The 18,703-nt window shown below is 42.8% G+C and overlaps 1 protein-coding gene across 1 annotated transcript in view; it reads right to left on the reverse strand.

The window, feature by feature from the left end:
* Positions 1–18,703, reverse strand: part of SPAG17 (sperm associated antigen 17) — a 232,801-nt gene that overhangs the window by 197,842 nt on the left and 16,256 nt on the right. The window contains exons 2-3 of the mRNA XM_074983588.1: positions 12,700–12,840; positions 12,210–12,269 (exon numbers count right to left, since the gene is read on the reverse strand). Coding sequence (XP_074839689.1) covers positions 12,210–12,269; positions 12,700–12,840 — 201 coding nt within the window. The remainder of the gene's footprint in view (positions 1–12,209; positions 12,270–12,699; positions 12,841–18,703) is intronic.

An 18,703-nucleotide genomic window follows, 5' to 3' on the forward strand; every position in this document is an offset into this window, starting at 1 on the left:
TGGTGAGCCTTCTAATCATCAGGTGGCAAAGAGACACTCCAGAAGAGGAGGATGAACAAGCCAGCACAGGTTGAGGCTGCTCCTTCTCCACTAACTGTCCAAGAGAATCTTCCTGAACTGCATCTTTTGGCTGAGGAAAAGGTGGCACCTGGTGAGTAGACGTCCCACACCTCTCTGAGAGACCCAGAGCAGAATTGCCTTATGTATGGACTTAGAAAATGAAGGAATCCTCACAGGTTTCAAAAGAGCCAGTGAACTGGGGATGGGCTTCAGTCACTTCCTGGCCACATGCCTGATCCTATTCCAGCCATGAGAGAACTGAGAGGAGTAATGGTTAGGTGAGGAGCAGCACGAGTGGCTCAGAAGCTGGGAAATGTAGGAGCCAGTCTCTGATTCAGAGGATGATGAATCACCTTCTGCTGCTTTCATGATCAAAACTTTATCTTGACTAACAGAACAAAAAAGCAGTCAAGTAGCACTTTAAAGACTAACAAAATAATTTATTAGGTGAGCTTTCGTGGGACAGAAGCTCACTTAAATTATTTTCTTAATCTTGAAAGTGCTACTTGACTGCTTTTTTGTTTTGATAGTACATAGACTAGCACGGCTCCCTCTCTGTTACTATTTATCTTGACTGTGAGTTAAAGTCTTTTGCAAACTTGCCAATGATCCCAAATATGAGCTTACCTTACATACTTTGGGTATGTCTATACTTACGGGGCCAGGGAGGTCAGTGCACTGCGATTGATCTTCCAGGGATCGATTTTGCTGTGTGTGTGAAAACATGGCAAAATTGCTCTCTCTGGGCTTGGCCACTGACCCTGGTGCTCCAGGCTGATGCGTAGAGTAAGGGATGTTGGCACAAACCCAAAGGGTCCCCATCTACATCAGGGAAGACAGTCGATCCTGATACGTCGGTTCTAGCTATGCAAATGGCGTGTCTAAAATTGTACATCTGTGATTGACTTTGATTCTCTAGTGTAGACCAGGCCTTTAAACAACTTGATTGTGGATCACTCAAAGGCCTGGACCTAGTGCAAGATACAGTGTTTGAAGCCACTGACTGAGGCATTCCTCACTACTGAGAAACAGAAACCCCAAAATTGGGGACTGAAAATGAAACTAATCCTGTCTACACCACTAACTAAGTACTAATTAACAACAACACTATAATGTTTATAATACACACAGGTTATGTCTACATGGCGATTGCTATTTCGGGATATAAATGTATCCCAAAATAGCAACATCCTGGCTTTTCCCTGTGCACGAAATAGTATTGCTGTTTCGCACATGGTATTCTGGTTCCAGTACCCCTCGTCCTATGAGGGGTAATGGAACTTTCAGAATAGCCACTAATTTGGATGGCACCAAGTTCAGAATAAGGAATTTCTAAATAAATCACATAAATTATTTCAAAAACAACTTGCCGTGCAGACACAGCCACAATGAGAACTCTTAGAGCACTTGCTAAAGCAGGCCAATCAGTTCCAACCATTGTCACAGGTGAAAAGAAGGAACCTTGAGGACTTCCCTTTAAAAAAGGGAAGAAGGATGATCCAGGGAACTATAGGCTGGTCAGTCTTACATCAGTCCCTGGAAAAATCATAGAGGGGCTCCTCAAGGAAGTCATTTTGAGGCACCTGGGGGAGGGGGAAAGTGATCAGGAATAGTCAGCATGGATTCATGAAGGGCAAGTCATGCCTGACCAATCTGATTAGTTTCTACTATGACATAACTGGCTCCGTGGACAGGGAAAAATCAATGGATGTGATTTATCTTTACTTTAGCAAAACTTTTGATATGGTCTCCCACAAGATTCTTGTCAGCAAGTTAAAGGAATGTGGATTGGATAAACGGACGGTAAGATGGACAGAAAGCTGGCTAGAAGGTCGGGCCCAGAGGATAGTGATCAATGGCTCGATGTCGGGATGGTGGTCGGTTTCTAGTGGAGTGCCCCAGCGTTCAGTTCTCGGTCTTGTTCTGTTCAACGTATTTATTAATGACCTTGATGAGGGGTTGGATTGCACCCTCAGCAAGTTTGCGGATGACACTAAGCTAGGGGGAGAGGTAGATATGCTGGAGGGTAGGGATAGGGTCCAGAGTGACTTAGACAAATTGGAAGACTGGGCTGCAGGAAATCTGATGAGGTTTAATAAGAACAAGTGCAGAGTCCTGCACTTCAGCTGGAAGAATCCCAAGCATTGTTACGGACTGGGGTACGAGTGGCTCAGTGGTAGTTCTGCAGAAAAGGACCTGGGAATTGTAGTGGACGAGAAGGTGGACATGAGTCAACAGTGTGCTGTTGTAGCCAAGAAGGCTAATGGCATATTAGGTTGCATCAAGAGGAGCGTTGCCAGTAGATCCAGAGAAGTGATTGTTCCTCTTTATTCAGCTTTGGTGAGGCCACATCTGGAGTACTGTGTCCAGTTCTGGGCCCCCAATTTTAGGAAGGATGTGGATACACTGGAGAGGGTCCAGCGGAGGGCAACCAAAATAATTAGGGGGCTGGAACATTTGACCTATGAAGAAAGGTTAAGGGAATTGGGACTGTTTAGTCTGCTGAAGAGAAGACTGAGGGGGGACTTGATAACAGCCTTCAACTTACTGAAGGGAGGTTGCAAAGAGGCTGGAGAGAGGCTGTTCACAGTGGCCACAGATGGCTGAACACAGAACAATGGTCTCAAGTTGCGGTTGGGAAGGTCCAGGTTGAACATTAGGAAAAATTTTTTCACTAGGAGGGTAGTGAAGCATTGGAATGGTTTACCCAGGGAAGTAGTGGAGTCTCCATCCCTGGAAGTGTTTAAGTCTCGCCTTGACAAAGCCCTGGCTGGGCTGATCTGATGGGTTTGGTCCTGCCTAGGGCAGGGGGCTGGACTTGATGGCTTTTTTAGGTCTCTTCCAGCTCTATTGTTCTATGATTCTATGACTCTGGCATGATTTGGCCCTTTACAGAGATACACCCTCGTGCATAACGGCAGTGGATGCACGTGCAGCCCTGATGGGTGCCACCGATAAAAATTTTTCTAATGACTGTGTGAGTGATACATAAAAACCAAGAGTAGTGCAATCACTTGAAGAAGATGAAGAATGATTTTTGTAGGCTGGATTTAAACAATTAACTTAAAATTGAAATGTACCATATCTCACTACCAAAGTTATTCAGTCTGGTGTCCTTTACTTACTAACATTAAGAACGCACAACATGTAAATTTGTGCAGCAAAGCCCAATAGGTAACGACATATTGTTAAAAGATTGAAACAATGAACAAATTGTCAAATGGACTTTTAGAGATATAAAGAACGATTTAAACACAGAAGAGTGGGAGTGGCAGAAACATAAACCACATACAAGAAGATCAAAAAAGAGAGAAAATAACATAAAAAGACTGAAAGCAATTCAGCAATATCTGAGAAAATGCAGGTCAGATGCAAAAAACAAATATAATTAAACAATACAAGACAAAAATAGAAAACGTATGTAATGAAAGTAATGCTTGGACTTCAGAAGCATGCTGGACATGGCCATACCTGATGCTAAAGAACATAAAACATCCAAAGGGAACAGCAGCAGAAACCAAATTTATGTTCTCAATTTTACAAATCTTTATTCTGTCCAGAAAGGAGGAAGAAACTTTTTCGACTTATTTTTCTACCAAATGTTATATTTATTATTGTAATTAAAATACATTCATCTATATCTGGCAGTGTTTATGGACAATGATGATATACTGAAGGCTACCCAAACATGCTTCCATAATAACCACCATTTTCACTTGATTATAAGAACTTTCTCAAATGTTACTTCTCGGGTGGAAATTCTCTACATTGCTTCTCAGCAAAAGTTCAGCATTAGAGAAAGATAGCAGCAAAATCCATTGAAAGGCTCATTTCCATTATAAAAGCATTTTTTTCTGCACAAATGCCTATAAGTTGATATGATAAAAAATGAACCTTTCCATATGTGATTACTTCTTTCACAGAAAGTCTTCTTGGCCCAGGGCCTTATGTAGTAAAACCCCACAGCAGGGAGGGAGACAAAGGCCCAGGAAATTCCAAAAGTTCAGTTGGCACAGTCATTATTAAATATTTCCCTGCTCTGTGGTGCAGCAAAGGAAGTAAGCTGCGTAGCCAGGACTATCTATCACCAGGACACGAACCCATGAACTTTGTCCTGCATCCAATACAACTAGGGTGCAGAGTAACATTGCTAAAAAAGCTGAACACCCTCCCTACCCTGTGTACAGCTTTGAGGCTTGGGAGACAGATCAGCTCCACAGCCACTTGATGACACCTCCTAAGACCACTACATGTTTCACAAGTCCAGAAGTCCCTTGCAATTGATTAACAATTGTAAGAGAAGGCAAGGCAGCTGCAGCTTAGTCCCTAACCAGAATTGCTGAAGCTCAAATGCGTGCTATGGCCAAGGATGTGGAGGTATCCTCTTTCTGCCAAGGCCCACAATGAAGGCTGGGAGAAAGACCAAGTACAAAATGTAAAAGAAATGAAGGCCAAGGAAAAGGGAGAAAATGATCCCAAGAAGAAACTGAGGTGGAATGGATGGGTGAAAAGGGGAAGAAAGGGGGACAAAAGGAAGAAGAGCAATGTGTCAAAAAGAAGAAAGAATAAAATTTAAGTGGAGGGAAAACAGACACTGAAAAGGACATGGAGAAAGAGAGACAATTAGATAGTGAAGTGGAAAAGTGTCAAGAAAGATAAGAAAAATTGAAAAAAGAAAAGTGAGATTGACTTGGCCTTATGCTACACTGAAGCTGATCTCAGTACAGCTGATGAGGCAGAGCATAAACCGTCCTTCCGTCCCAATTGCATCTCCTTGAGGCTGGCTGACCCCAGCACACACTGACTCAGAATTGATCAATTCCATTTTGAAGAAACTAGACTAAGATGGTGCTTTCCCTCTCCCACAGCCACGTGGGCTTTAGGGAAAAACTGAAGAGAGATTCTAGCCAGACATTGCAGCTGGTAGGAGAAGCTGCAGAAGCAGGCAATGCAGGAACACTTGGACATTCAGAGAACTTTCTACTGTCTGACTGGACTTTATCCCATGCTGATAGCCTGTTTGCTCCATCCATCTCCCTCCATCAGTCTCTCATCTTAGCTTCACTCCAAACCTACGCCGCTCAACCTCTCCTCCCTTGTCCTGTCCCCATGAGTCCCCTCATCCATCCAATGTTCCCTCTCCCTTCACTCTCCTTTCCATTTAGTGGATTGCCTCCTAACTAATTTCCACCCCTCCAAAAATCCCACCATGAAGAACTACCATGTTGTTTGCTGTCACAATGTAGTTCACTCTGTTTATGCATTATACCCTTCTCCTCCTCGTGTATCTGCATTGTCTGCTTTGGTTATAAACTCTTCAGGATTGAGATGCTATGCTACAGAGAGAGAAGGTGAGTGAGCGTGTGTATGTACACACTACTGAGCACAACAGGGCATCATTTTTTTTGATCCCTGGAGGTTACAATAATACACAAATTAGTGTAAAAACCTAAGGTCTGCTCCAACTTGTGCCAGCTTATAATATCTTAAGGGGGACATTATACCAGCAAGCACTGTGGAAGTATGGTACACTTCATTCCTGTCTCCTCCAGTCCCTTTCTATACCCAAACTACAACCTGTGCTGCGGGAGGGGAGGGTGGAAGGAGCATATTGCTGGCTGCAGTGATATTATGCCAGCCACTAATTCCCCTACAACTGGAGAACCTTCACCAGCTCATTTATAGCCCCTATGCACTACTCTGGCAGCACAATGTCCTGGAATGGGCCAGGATATCGCTCCTGATTTGGTAGTATTTTACATCTAGTCTGACTGTGTATAAATAACTACACCATGATCTATTAGAGGGGTGGCCAAGTTAGTCTGTGTCTTCAAAGACAACAACTCATTCTGTGGCACCTTGTAGACTAACAGATTTTTGGAGCATAAGCTTTTGTGGGCAAAGACCCGCTTCATCAGATGCATGAGTGGGGGTGCAAGTCTTTGCCCACAAAAGCTTATGCTTCAAAATATCTGTTAGTCTAAAAGGTGCCACAGGACTTCTTGCTACACAATGAGCTAGGCGGCTATATTTTATTACACACACAAAACTACATTAAAAGAACATTAAGGTTGCAATCCAGCACTCATATGTTAGGAAATGCCCATTTTTCCTCAGGAACCCTGCCTCATTCAGTGCATATGATGGACCTACTCTGATAATTAATCAGGACTAAATAGTTAACCCGGCTGTCGTCTGTAGGACCCCTGCCTCATTTATTGTAAAAATTGGAAGGCGTATAGTGAATTAGACAGGGGCTCAGGTGTCCTCATCTAATCTAAATTGCCTGCACCCTTGTTCCTTGTACGTGTCTCTCCCCTCATTGACTTCTTGTTTTTATCCCATTCTTTTTACCCAGACAGTCACAGTTCCCTCCGCAGTAGTCAGTTTCCCTTACTCGCTCAGAGCCCAGTGTCCCTAACCCAACCAAAGCTAACCTACCTCTCTCCTGTTCCCCAGTCTTCACCCCTTTCTCCAGGTTGCTTGTCACAATCTACTTGCTACACTACCACACCTAGGTCTGACTTTGTCAGATAATCATTCACAGCCCTCATAGGTCTGGGCTGGAACATGCTCAGTGCAGATGGAATCTTGTATAATTTAGCTGAAAAACTCAAACATGTCTTTACTGAGCACATGCAAATTCAAACTTGCCTGATTTAGACAGACTTTCACAAAGATGCCGAAAGACTGAGGTCACTCCCCTGCCAAATATTAAGTCCCCAGTTCAAAGCACATGGTCCTCTCAAAGACAAGGTCACTAGAATTTTTAACTATCAGAGAGGTAGCTAAGTTAGTCTGTATCTTCAAAACCAACAAGAAGTCCTGTGGCACCTTATAAATTAACAGACATTTTGGAGCATAAGCGTTCGAGGGCAAAGACCCGCTTCATCTCATAACACATTTGTTTTCCCTAATCTCATTCTTGTAACCAAATGAATCACTTTAGCTGGAGCTTTACAAACAAACAAACAAACAAACAAACAAATGTAAGCCCAAGGCAGATACATAACATGGGTTTGACAAAACTGTATGAAAATTTTCAGGAAGAAGGGGCTTCCAGAAGGAAGATTTCCTTCCAGGAGATCCCCCAGGGCCGCGTCTCGACATGCTGTTTTGGGGTCTGGAAGAACTTCTTCTGGACTCCAAATCATGTGACCGTATGCTAATGCCAGAAATTTACATTTGTGCCTTATTAGCATTTTTCGGGCCATTTATTAGCATGTCACTTTCAGAGAAAGTGGCATGTGTAGAAACGGCCTATGTGTTTTATAATGGGAAGCATTGGATAACTTTAATTACATGTGGCGTTACCAGCTATGTCTAAGAGAAAGCCTCAGAAATATTACAATAAATTAAATATGTGAATAATATATATCCTAGTTCTTCTATTGATTCACCTTGTGACCCTGGACATGTCACTTATAATTAGAACCACAAATGTACTTAAATACCTTACTGCCCCTTTCATGTTCCTAAATCCTCCAATCAACACCACTGACATTCACAAAACTACCATTCAGCAGCTACCTGACCCTAGAGACTCTCAAATTGCTGACAGTGGCATATGCAAAGCCACCTAAGCCCTCTCCTTAACTTATGATAACTGTATGCTCACAGTCCTTACTGTAGTCAAATCTTTACAAGCCCTGAAGCAGAATTCTGAAATTAAGTGTGCCCCTGTCTATCTCACTGGAAGGACCCATTCTTGTAGACATTCTAAGAGCAAACCTCAAACCTTAGTTCTCAAATTCCATTGTACTGTGATCCCCTCCTGACAACAAAAATTAGTATGCAACTCCAGGATGGTGGATTAAAGTCTAAGTTCACCCAAGCCCCACTGTCCCAGGTTGGAGAGGGTCAAAGCCCTATGGGATTCAGCCCCAGACAGGGGGCCAGTAACCTGAGGTGCACCACCCAAGACTGCAGCCATCAGGTAGTTAACATAAACCCAGTTCTCTCACATCATATACCAGGAGAGGACCTTAACTACCAGGCTTTGGCTTTGACCACAGCCCCAGGATGTCTAAAACTAGCCATGGAGACTCCACTAAAACAGGGTCGCAATCCACTTTGTGATCCCATCCTATAATTTTACAACTTCTTACGTAGAGGATCAGGCTGCTACCTCACACACAAGGTAGCTGAGTGTGTCCGAAATACCTATCAGGCCTGTGCTTAGGTCATGAACCTGGGATGCCCAGACCCATGCTCCAGAACAGGGACATGAACCCAATTCTCTCTCATCCCAGGTGAGGGCTTTAACTACCAGGCTTTGGGGTAGATTTACATCTTTACTCTCTGTCTGCTAAGGCAAGTATTACCAAAATAGCTAAGCCGGCTAAGACACCCCACTCAAGGAGAGGGTTCATGACTGACCTATTAATCATCTCATCTAGCTGGTAAATTAGGTGGTTAAGGCCCCAAAACCCTTGAAGTAGACATCCAAATGTGCTTGTACCTCTAGGCCTAAACCTGATCCCCTTTTCAAGGCATTTCATCCCTGGCTGACTTAGATGGCTCCCCTGCTCAGTTTGCTGACTTCTGAAGATCTTCTGTGTAAGTACCCAACTCTCCACGTGTTGGTGCTGCTGTGACAGTCACTCAATAATGAATAGGACATCTTCATATAACCCTCCTATTTGTGAGTTCATTGATGGCTGAGCTGCCCAGTTCTGGAGTCGCAGGTCTTATCACAGAAGAGGCAGGTGTTGGTAGCTGTTGGAAGGGCACGGGGCAGTTTTTGCTACTTTTCTTCTTCTCCGCCTCTTGTCTGCATTGCAGCAGGACCTCTGAAGTTGCGCCACCCCCTCATGGATTACAGCTCTTCACTGGGAATGGTCCTGGGCATGGGTCTCCCAAGAGTTGACAGCGATGCTGCACTTTTCCATGTGTGCCTTCAGCATGTCCTCACACTGTTCCTCCATCCTTCCTCCAACTCATGTGTTGTATGGGGAACTTAGGCATCTAACTCAGGATCCTACTTGGTGGCCGGGAGCCTAGGAATTAGGTGTAGCAGCTAATTACGTTCATAGGTTTAGCCTTTGGAATTTTTGTGCTTTAGTGCATAGAGCTAACTTGCCTTTACTATATTGACTGCCTTGCCTTTATTACACCCGGGGAACCTACAGGCTAATATCATGTAACATACTGACTTTATCTGTTAGTATGAGGCTTAAGGCCAATGTTCCCTGTAAGCTGATGCTTGTGTAATCTCCACAGTCAGACTCGAACATGGGACCTCTGGAGCTGAGTGCATGAACTTCTACAGTTTGAGCTAAAAAAGCCCGCAGGCTCTAAGCTAAGGCTGTAGAGGAGACTCCTTCATCTTCTGTGTAAGTGGCCTAAGTGCCATTACATGGGACAGTGAACCACACACCTACGCATGGGGGTTACACTTGGAAAGCTGCCCAGGAGATATTCAGGTACCGCCCAGCTGACTAGCAGAATACCCACACCCACTCGTTGCTGACAGCACGTTTCTATTGGTGGTGCAGATCTGCACATGAATGTAACAAAATTAATTCTGCCTATGGATTGAAAAAACTAGCGGGAACCCTGCTTAAAGTCTATGAACTTTGGCATTGATAACAGTCCAATGGCAAGCCTTACGTTTTGGTGAACTGAAAGCACAATTTAAGGGGGAATTTTGCCCATAATGACATCAGCCAACCACAGCAACATGAGCTGACTTCAGCTTTTGAAAAGTTTTGGAAAGAACAGCTAACCACAAGAGTGCCATGGCAACAAACTGATGTGTAAGATGAGTTGAAATTATTATTATACTAACCTATAGAAGAAGGACACTGCAACATTAGGAGGGGAGGAAATACAAATAAGGAAGAAGGGAAACACCCCTACTAAATATGCATTAGACATGGTAGAGTCAGCACTATGTGCGATAAAAGTGGCATCCCAGCTTGTGAGCAGAAGGAGAGATGTAGTGCTTGGGAGGTGCCAGAATGATGGCCACTGGTGAAGATGAAGAAAGTGACAGTGATGAGAAAGATAACAGGCAATATTCTGCCAGTGATGGTGTGAGTATGGATGTACAGATGTACTTTCTGTATTATCTGTATCTACTGAGTTACAGTTTTTGTGAATGTGCTCAATGTATTAATAAATTATTTGTAAATATATATGTGTTCCTATAGTGTGAGTGTTCCAACTGTGCACATTGGGATTCTCAACTATATAATAATTTTAATAATACTGGGTGTAATCTTGGGACAAGAACCTGTCAATCCTTAAAGGGATAACTTGGAATTCTTAGACATAATCTATACATCAGGTAACAGAGCTTCTGTCTTCCAAGTGTACATTGACGATAATGCATAATACAAGCACACGAAGATATTCAATAAAACTGAAGGGTAAAAAAATTTAAAACTAATCCAAGAAAACATTTTGTAAAAACAACATATAACTACTCTCTGGAATTCATTGCCACAAGGTATCAAGACCACAAGCTTAGTCTTCCTGAATTAAATCAGGCACTGCAAATTGTAACATTGCAGTTGAAGAAGGGAAATTCCTTTGTACTAAAGCTGCGTGTATCAAAGCCAGCACTATTCCTAGCAATCATAGTGACTACATCAATACCTGTACATTTTGCCTCAGTATGGCACTGAACTCTGGCAGAGTTTCCAGAGTATACCTTTTCGCCCTTCAAAAATCATAAAAGCTTTTGCAGTTCACAGCTGCAATATCACTGGAAGTTGGGACACAAATGTAGAAATCTTAACATGATAATAATTTACTCATCTGAATAACGCAGTTCATTCCGTAAATCTTCCTTTCAAATAAAAAATGCACGTCTCTGTTATTTGTTATGCACTCATTCTGTACTTGTGTACTAATACTCTTGATGAGAATTTTGAAATTGGAATCTGCAGTAGAACTCTCAGTGAATATTGTAGAGCACAATTCTGCCCACAGCAGGCAGAATTTATGGTCGTGGCAACTAGATCAATTTTTTAATTTGCTATAGCCAGACGGGAAACAGGGTCTAGGCAAAAGGTCAGAACAAGCATTTTATATTCTCCATTAAAAAAACAAAAACAAAAACATAGCTTTGAGGAATAAAGTTAGTAGTTAATGAGAGACAGCACTGACAGCTGAAATTCGTAAGTATCTAGTCCACAAGTAAACTGTGCCAGGTAATTAAATACAGTTACCATGCACATGGTTCTGCTTCAGACAAAACTTTAAAATCTTTCTAACAGAAGGACTGAAAAGTTTCTACATTCCAGAGAGTAAAGAATATGTTTGCCTGGGAGGCTAGCCCAGAACCAAGAGAGTTAATTCCATAAAATTCACAGTCATGTCAATTGTAAGTAATTCCACTGGGACTTGTTCAGATAGTACTCAAACATTACTGAAAAACATACTGCAACTAAAAAGACCTGTTATAAAATCCACCAAAACCTGAGACATATAAAAAGTTTATTAGTCATCACTGAGCTAAAATGTAAATAAGTTCTTTTTAGAGGAATCCAGAAATCTTAATATCCAAGTCTGCAGGGCCATAAAACTCTGGCTGAGAAAAATTTAAGCAATCTTTTAATTAATCACAGGATTTTATAGCCTTTCACGAACTGTAAGTTAAACATTTACAAGGTGGACTAAAAGGAAGTGCTCTCTGTACTAGGCATGCTTACTAACTCTTCAGATATACCCCACTGGGTCAATCAATTTGGAACTTTACTTCAAGTAGTGGTTATGTGGACATTAGGCTCTAGAGCCTCAATGATGCATTCTAGCATTCAGGAGGTTTAAGCACACCAACAGATGTGAACATTTGGGAGAAGAAGATCCCAGCTCTATATCGCTATAATTCATGGAAACAGCATTAAAATATATGCAGAGCATATATTACAAGCATCATAAAGAAATCCATGTCCCACAAGGCATCCTGCTCCTCATATACTTTCTTTACAAAAAGTTCATGTGGACCAATTAAGACACAACAAAAAGGACACAGTTTTGGCATCTTGGCAGCAGAAATGCCTTTAAAAGATCCACCCAATGGACAAGAGATGAGATTTTTTTATGTAAATATGCAAACCATAACTAATTAGATGTATTTAGCTCAATTATTTAAAAAAAACAAAAACAAGTTTGACTCTGTAATGAATGCTTTAACTTACCTCATAATACATAGGCACATCTTTAACCTTTTTTCCTTTTTGATTTCCAGCTTCCATGATCTGTAAGTAAAGCAAAGAGCAGTATGGTGAATAAAAAGGTTTGGTTAACTAAATATTCTGTGTTTACTATCTTCATCAGCGTTTTTTTTGTTTCAATAACTCTCAGCCTCCCTGACAGTAAAAAAGATTAGGCTGTGGCATAATATTAAAAGGGATGTGGTGAAAGCCCTATCACACTGAACATTTAAAATTAGTCTAGACAAAGCCTGGGCTACACACTGACAGAGGATGGACTAGCTTACGTGAGAGGGTTATTTTCTGATTTAGACTAATACATTAATTTTAATTTAACACCATAGCACTTGTGGCTAAAGATAAAAAGGCTACCAAGGCTTGCCAGCTAATAAATTTGTTAGTCTCTACGACGCCACAGGACTGCTTGTTATTTGTATTGCTTAAAGAGGTTTTAATAATAAATAATTTTAAATACCTGTCCCAAAATTCCTTCCCACAATACCACACTGAAGAGCTTCCGCTGTGGCACCTGCACAGCAAGAGACAAGGCTTGTGTGTGGACTTCATCCTCGATTTTGTTCTCAACAACAAAAGCAATGCTAGGCTTCCACGCATCCTGTTGATTTTCCAAAAAAAAAAAAAAAACTTAAGAAGGTCTTAGGTTTGAGTTTTAAATAACAGGCTTACACAGATTACTTTTGTATCAATGGCAGCTGATCAAGTCCATAATACATACTGAGAGTTGCCATGTATGCCACACTTCAGAATATATCAAAACAAAAAGCAGTCAAGTAGCACTTTAAAGACTAGCAAAATAGTTTATTAGGTGAGCTTTCGTGGGACAGACCCACTTCTTCAGACCATAGCCAGACCAGAACAGACTTAATATTTAAGGCACAGAGAACCAAAAACAGTAAGCAAGGAGGACAAATCAGAAAAAGATAATCAAGGGTGAGCAAATCAGAGAGTGGAGGGGTGGGGGGGAAGGTCAAGAATTAGACTGAGCCAAGTATGCAGACGAGCCCCTATAAGCCGTGTCTGCACGTGCACGCTACTTCGAAGTAGCGGCACTAACTTCAAAATAGCGCCCGTCACGGCTATCCGCATCGGGCGCTATTTCGAAGTTAACTTCGATGTTAGGTGATGAGATGTCGAAGCCGCTAACCCCATGAGGGGATAGGAATAGCGCCCTACTTCGACGTTCAACATAGAAGTAGGGACCATGTAGTTGTTGCGCGTCCCGCAACTTCGAAATAGCGGGGTCCGCCATGGTGGCCATCAGCTGAGGGGTTGAGAGACGCTCTCTCTCAAGCCCCTGCGGGGCTCTATGGTCACCGTGGGCAGCAGCCCTTAGCCCAGGGCTTCTGGCTGCTGCTGCGGCAGCTGGGGATCCATGCTGCAGGCACAGGGTCTGCAACCAGTTGTTGGCTCTGTGTATCTTGTGTTGTTTAGTGCAACTGTGTCTGGGAGGGGCCCTTTAAGGGAGCGGCTTGCTGTTGAGTCCGCCCTGTGACCCTGTCTGCAGCTGTGCCTGGCACCCTTATTTCGATGTGTGCTACTTTGGCGTGTAGACGTTCCCGCGCAGCGCCTATTTCGATGTTGTGCTGCGCAACATCGAAGTTGAACATCGACGTTGCCAGCCCTGGAGGACGTGTAGACGTTAAGTTGCTACATCGAAATAAGCTATTTCGATGTAGGCTTCACGTGTAGACGTAGCCATAGTGACTCAGAAAGTTCCCGTCCCAGTTTAAACCATGTGTTAATGTGCCGAATTTGAATATAAAAGCCAGCTCAGCTGCTTTCCTTTGAAGAACGGTGCGGAAGTTCTTTTCCAGTAACACACATACCTTTAGGTCATTAATAGAATGCCCCATTCCATTAAAAGTTGACTAACTGGTTTGTGGATCTGGAGTGTTTTGATGTCTGTTTTGTGCCTGTTGACCCTTTGTCTAAGGGAGTTAGAAGTCTGTCCAATATACAAAGCATCTGGGCATTGTTGGCACATGATGGCATATATGATGTTAGTAGAGGAGCATGAGAAAGTGCCCGTGATTCTGTGAATAACCTGGTTAGGTCCAGTGATGGTATTTCCAGAGAAGATATGTGGACAAAGCTGGCAGCGGGCTTTGTTGCAGGGAAACGTTCCAGGACTGGTATTCCTGGGGTATAGACTGTGGCTGTTAGTGGGGATCCTCATGAGGTTGGGAGGTTGTCTGTAGGAGAGAACAGGCCTGTCACTCAGGGCCTTCTGGAGTGTGGCATCCTGATTAAGGATAGGTTGCAGTGGTCTGAGTTGGGGGCTGTAGGTGATGATCAGTGGTGTTCTGTTCTTGGCTTTTTTGGGCCGATCTTGGAGTAGCTGGTCTCTGGATATTCGTCTTGCCCTGTTGATTTGTTTTTTTAATTCTCCTGGTGGGTAATTCAGGTTTATGAATATTTGGTAAAGTTCTTGTAGTTTTTCGTCTCTGTCAGTTGGATCAGAGCAAATGCGATTGTATTTAAGAGCTTGACTGTAAACAATGGATCTAGTCATGTGTGCAGGATGGAAGCTAGAAGGGTGTAGGTAAGTATAGTGATCAGTAGGTTTTCGGTACAGTGTGGTACTGATCAGGCCATCCTTGGTTAGTACTGTAGTGTCCAGGAAATGTATCTCTTGCATGGTGTAATCGAGGCATAAGTTGATGGTGGGGTGTAGATTGTTAAAGTCTCTGTGGAATTCTTCTAGAGTCTCTGTACCATGGGTCCAAATCATAAAGATGTCATCAATGTATCTGAAGTAGAGGAGGAGTAATAGGGGACGAGAGCTGAGGAATCGTTCCAGGTCAGCCATAAATATATTAGCATATTGTGGGGCCATGCGGGTGCCCATAGCAGTTCCACTAATCCGGAGGTATAAATTGTCCCCAAATTGGAAATGACTGTGTATGAGAACAAAGTTACAGAGGTCAGACACCAGATTGGCTGTGGTGGCATGAGGGATGGTATTCCTGATTTCTTGTAATCCGTCTTTATGTGGAATATTAGTGTGAAGAGCCTCTACATCCATTGTGGCAAGGATGGCGTTATCAGCAATTTTTCCGATGTTTTGTAATTTCCTCAGGAAGTTGGTGGTATCTCGGATATAGCTGGGAGTGTTGGTGGCATAGGGTTTGAGGAGGGAGTCCACGTAACTGGATAATCCGGTGGTAAGGGTGCCAATACCTGAAATGATAGGGCATCCAGGGTTTCCAGGTTTGTGGATTTTGGGAAGTAAACAGAATAATCCAGGCTGCGGCTCAGATGGTGCGTCTGAGTGAATGAGGTCCCGAGCAGCAGCAGGGAGTTCCTTCAGTAGTTGTTGTAATTTCCTTTGGAATTCGAAAGTGGAATCAGTGGAGAGGGGTCTGTAAAATGTGGTGTTGGAGAGTTGTCTGGCTGCCTCCTTTTCATAGTCTGACTTATTCAGGATGACAACAGCACCCCCTTTGTCAGCTGGTTTGATTATGACGTCTAGGTTATTTTTGAGACTCTGGACAGCATGGCGTTCAGCATAGTTGAGATTGTGTCTCATTTGGCATTGTTTGTGTATAATGTCAGCCTGAGCACGGTTGCGGAAGCACTGTACGTAGAAATCCAGACTTTCACTACGACCCTCAGGGGGAGTCCACATAGAGTTCTTCTTCTTTGCCCAGATGCTTTGTATATTGGACAGACTTCTAACTCCCTTAGACAAAGTGTTAATGGGCACAAAACAGACATCAAAACACTCCAGATCCACAAACCAATTAGTCAACATTTTAATGGAATGGGGCATTCTATTAATGACCTAAAGGTATGTGTGTTACTGAAAAAGAATTCCACACCGTTCTTCAAAGGGAAGCAGCCGAGCTGGCTTTTATATTCAAATTCAGCACATTAACACATGGTTTAAACCGGGACGGAAACTTTCTGAGTCACTATAGGGGCTCGTCTGCATACTTGGCTTAATCTAATTCTTGACCTCCCCCCCCCGACCCCTCCACTCTCTGATTTGCTCACCTTGATTATCTTTTTCTGATTTGTCCTCCTTGCTTACTGTTTTTGGTTCTCTGTGCCTTAAATATTAAGTCTGCTCTGGTCTGGCTATGGTCTGAAGAAGCGGGTCTGTCCCACGAAAACTCACCTAATAAACTATTTTGTTAGTCTTTAAAGTGCTACTTGACTGCTTTTTGTTTTGATAGTGTATAGACTAGCACGGCTTCCTGTCTGTTACTATTCAGAATATATAAAATTTTAAATAAGCACAAACACATGTGGTCCTGCTACTTTTCTTCCATAAGGTGGCAGCATTGTGCTACATAAAACATAAATCACTTTCATAACAGAATGTAACAATTTTAAAAAGCCTACCTTAGCACAATGTAAAGAATATTTTAGGACTTTTGCAGACATGCCAGGTTTTAGAACTGAGAAAGAAGTCAAATTTCGTTTGTTGTTAAAAAAGATTTCTATGTTAGAATATACATGACAATACCAACAAATAAGTACCAAAACTACCAGGTTGCAAACGTGCTAATATCCTTCTTAGCAGAATGCATGCAGAATTGATAAGAAGAAAAACAAAAACAGAAAACAAACTCAGTACTGCAGAATATAAAACAAAACCAAATCATACTATAAGGTCATTCTCCCATGATAGCGCTATGTTTGAGAACACGTAAGGTAGACAGTTACACTCCTGTCTTCCTAACTTCCTTTCCTTGAATTACTTCCTGGTGAAAACCCTACCCTTGCCCTTCCATGGTCCAGGCCTATCTTCTTCATTAACTTTATGCTCATCTCCAGGGCTCTAGGTATAAGGCTCAGCTACAGTGGAATGAGAGATATTTCAGCTGGGGTTCACCGTGTGTGGAAGTTTAAAAATCTCATCCTTTAAAATAAGTTGTCCACATGTTCCAATTGCAAAGTTAACAATAATGATATGTAAGTAAAGTGTCCCAGAGGTCAACATAGCAACAGGAAACCGACCAATTGGCAAATGGCATAAATACATAATTTATAGGCATCGTGAATACAGCAGGTTTTAAGGAGGAATTTTAAAAAGCATAAAGTGGCAGCTTCATGAGATTTGAGGGAGAATTCTTCCAGTGCACAAGAGGTGATATGCAGGAATATATGAATATGTTTATATGAATATAATGAATATATGAATGTGAATTACATGAATATAAATATATGAATTATATGAATATATGAATGCGTCATCGCAGACGACACTGCTGTAGTGACACACTTAGAAGGCCAGCTTCAAAAACTGCTGGATCAGTTCTCCAAAGCATGCAAGGACTTTGGGCTTACCATCAGCCTAGAGAAGACAACGTACTTGGTCAGGATGTTGCTGAACCTCCATCAATCAGCATTGACAACTACATGCTAGAGGTTGTCCATGAGTTTACTTACCTCGGGTCCACCATCACTGACACCCTGTCACTGGAGACTGAGCTAAACAGAAGGATTGGAAAAGCAGCCATAACTCTGTTCAGACTTAGCAAGAGGGTGTGGAACAAAAACAAGCTGTACACTCACACCAAAATGCAAGTCTACAGAGCCTGCATCCTCAGCACCCTCCTATATGGCAGCGCGTCTTGGACCTTGTACACCCGCCAGGAAAAGAGGCTGACTGTCTTCCACTTGCGCTGCCTCAGGTGTATTCTTGGGATATCATGGAAGGACAGAGTGCCCAACAACGCCATGCTCGAGCAAGCTGGAATTCCAACCATGCATACCCTCCTCAGGCAGCGGCAGCTCTGCTGGCTTGGCCACATCCACAGGATGAATGATGGAAGGTTCCCAAAAGACATCCTGTACGGCGAGCTAGCCTCTGGCAAAAGACCTCCCAGACACCCCCAATTGCACTACAAAGACTTCTGAAGAGGGACCTCAAGGAGGTAGACATTGACCCAGATAGTTGAAAAGAGCTGGCAGACCACTGCAGCAGCTGGAAGCAGGAACTACACAAGGGCCTTCAGAAGGGCGAGAAGAAGGTCAGACAGCTGGCAGAGGAGAAGCGAGCCCGTAGAAAGGACAGCAAGGACCTGCCAGACACCCACTACATATGCAGCAGATGTAGCAAGGACTGTCACTCTCGTGTGGGCCTCCACAGTCACAGTCAACGCTGTAAATGATGATCTTAAATGGAGTTACGAAGGGTGCGATCCATAGTCTACACAGACTGAAGGATGCCTATGCTATGCTATGCTATGAATGTGTTTGCGGGAAAAAAAGAATGTGATCAAGTCCAGCATTGTCGACAGAGCAAAGGTAGTGTCCAACCTGCATTAAGAAATTACATTTGATTGGTGGAGTGAGTGGAGGGCTTTCTCTGTTTCCTTCCAATCTTACTCACCCTTCACCTCTCCATGTGCTCTTACCAACTCCTTAAACTGTTTTCAGAGTGAAACAGCTAAACATGTACAGCCTGGCTAAGTGATGGCTGGGAATGATAAAAAAAGAGACATGTA

The sequence above is a fragment of the Carettochelys insculpta genome, chromosome 1 (assembly GCF_033958435.1).
Source record: "Carettochelys insculpta isolate YL-2023 chromosome 1, ASM3395843v1, whole genome shotgun sequence".
Classification (NCBI taxonomy): Eukaryota; Metazoa; Chordata; order Testudines; family Carettochelyidae; genus Carettochelys; species Carettochelys insculpta.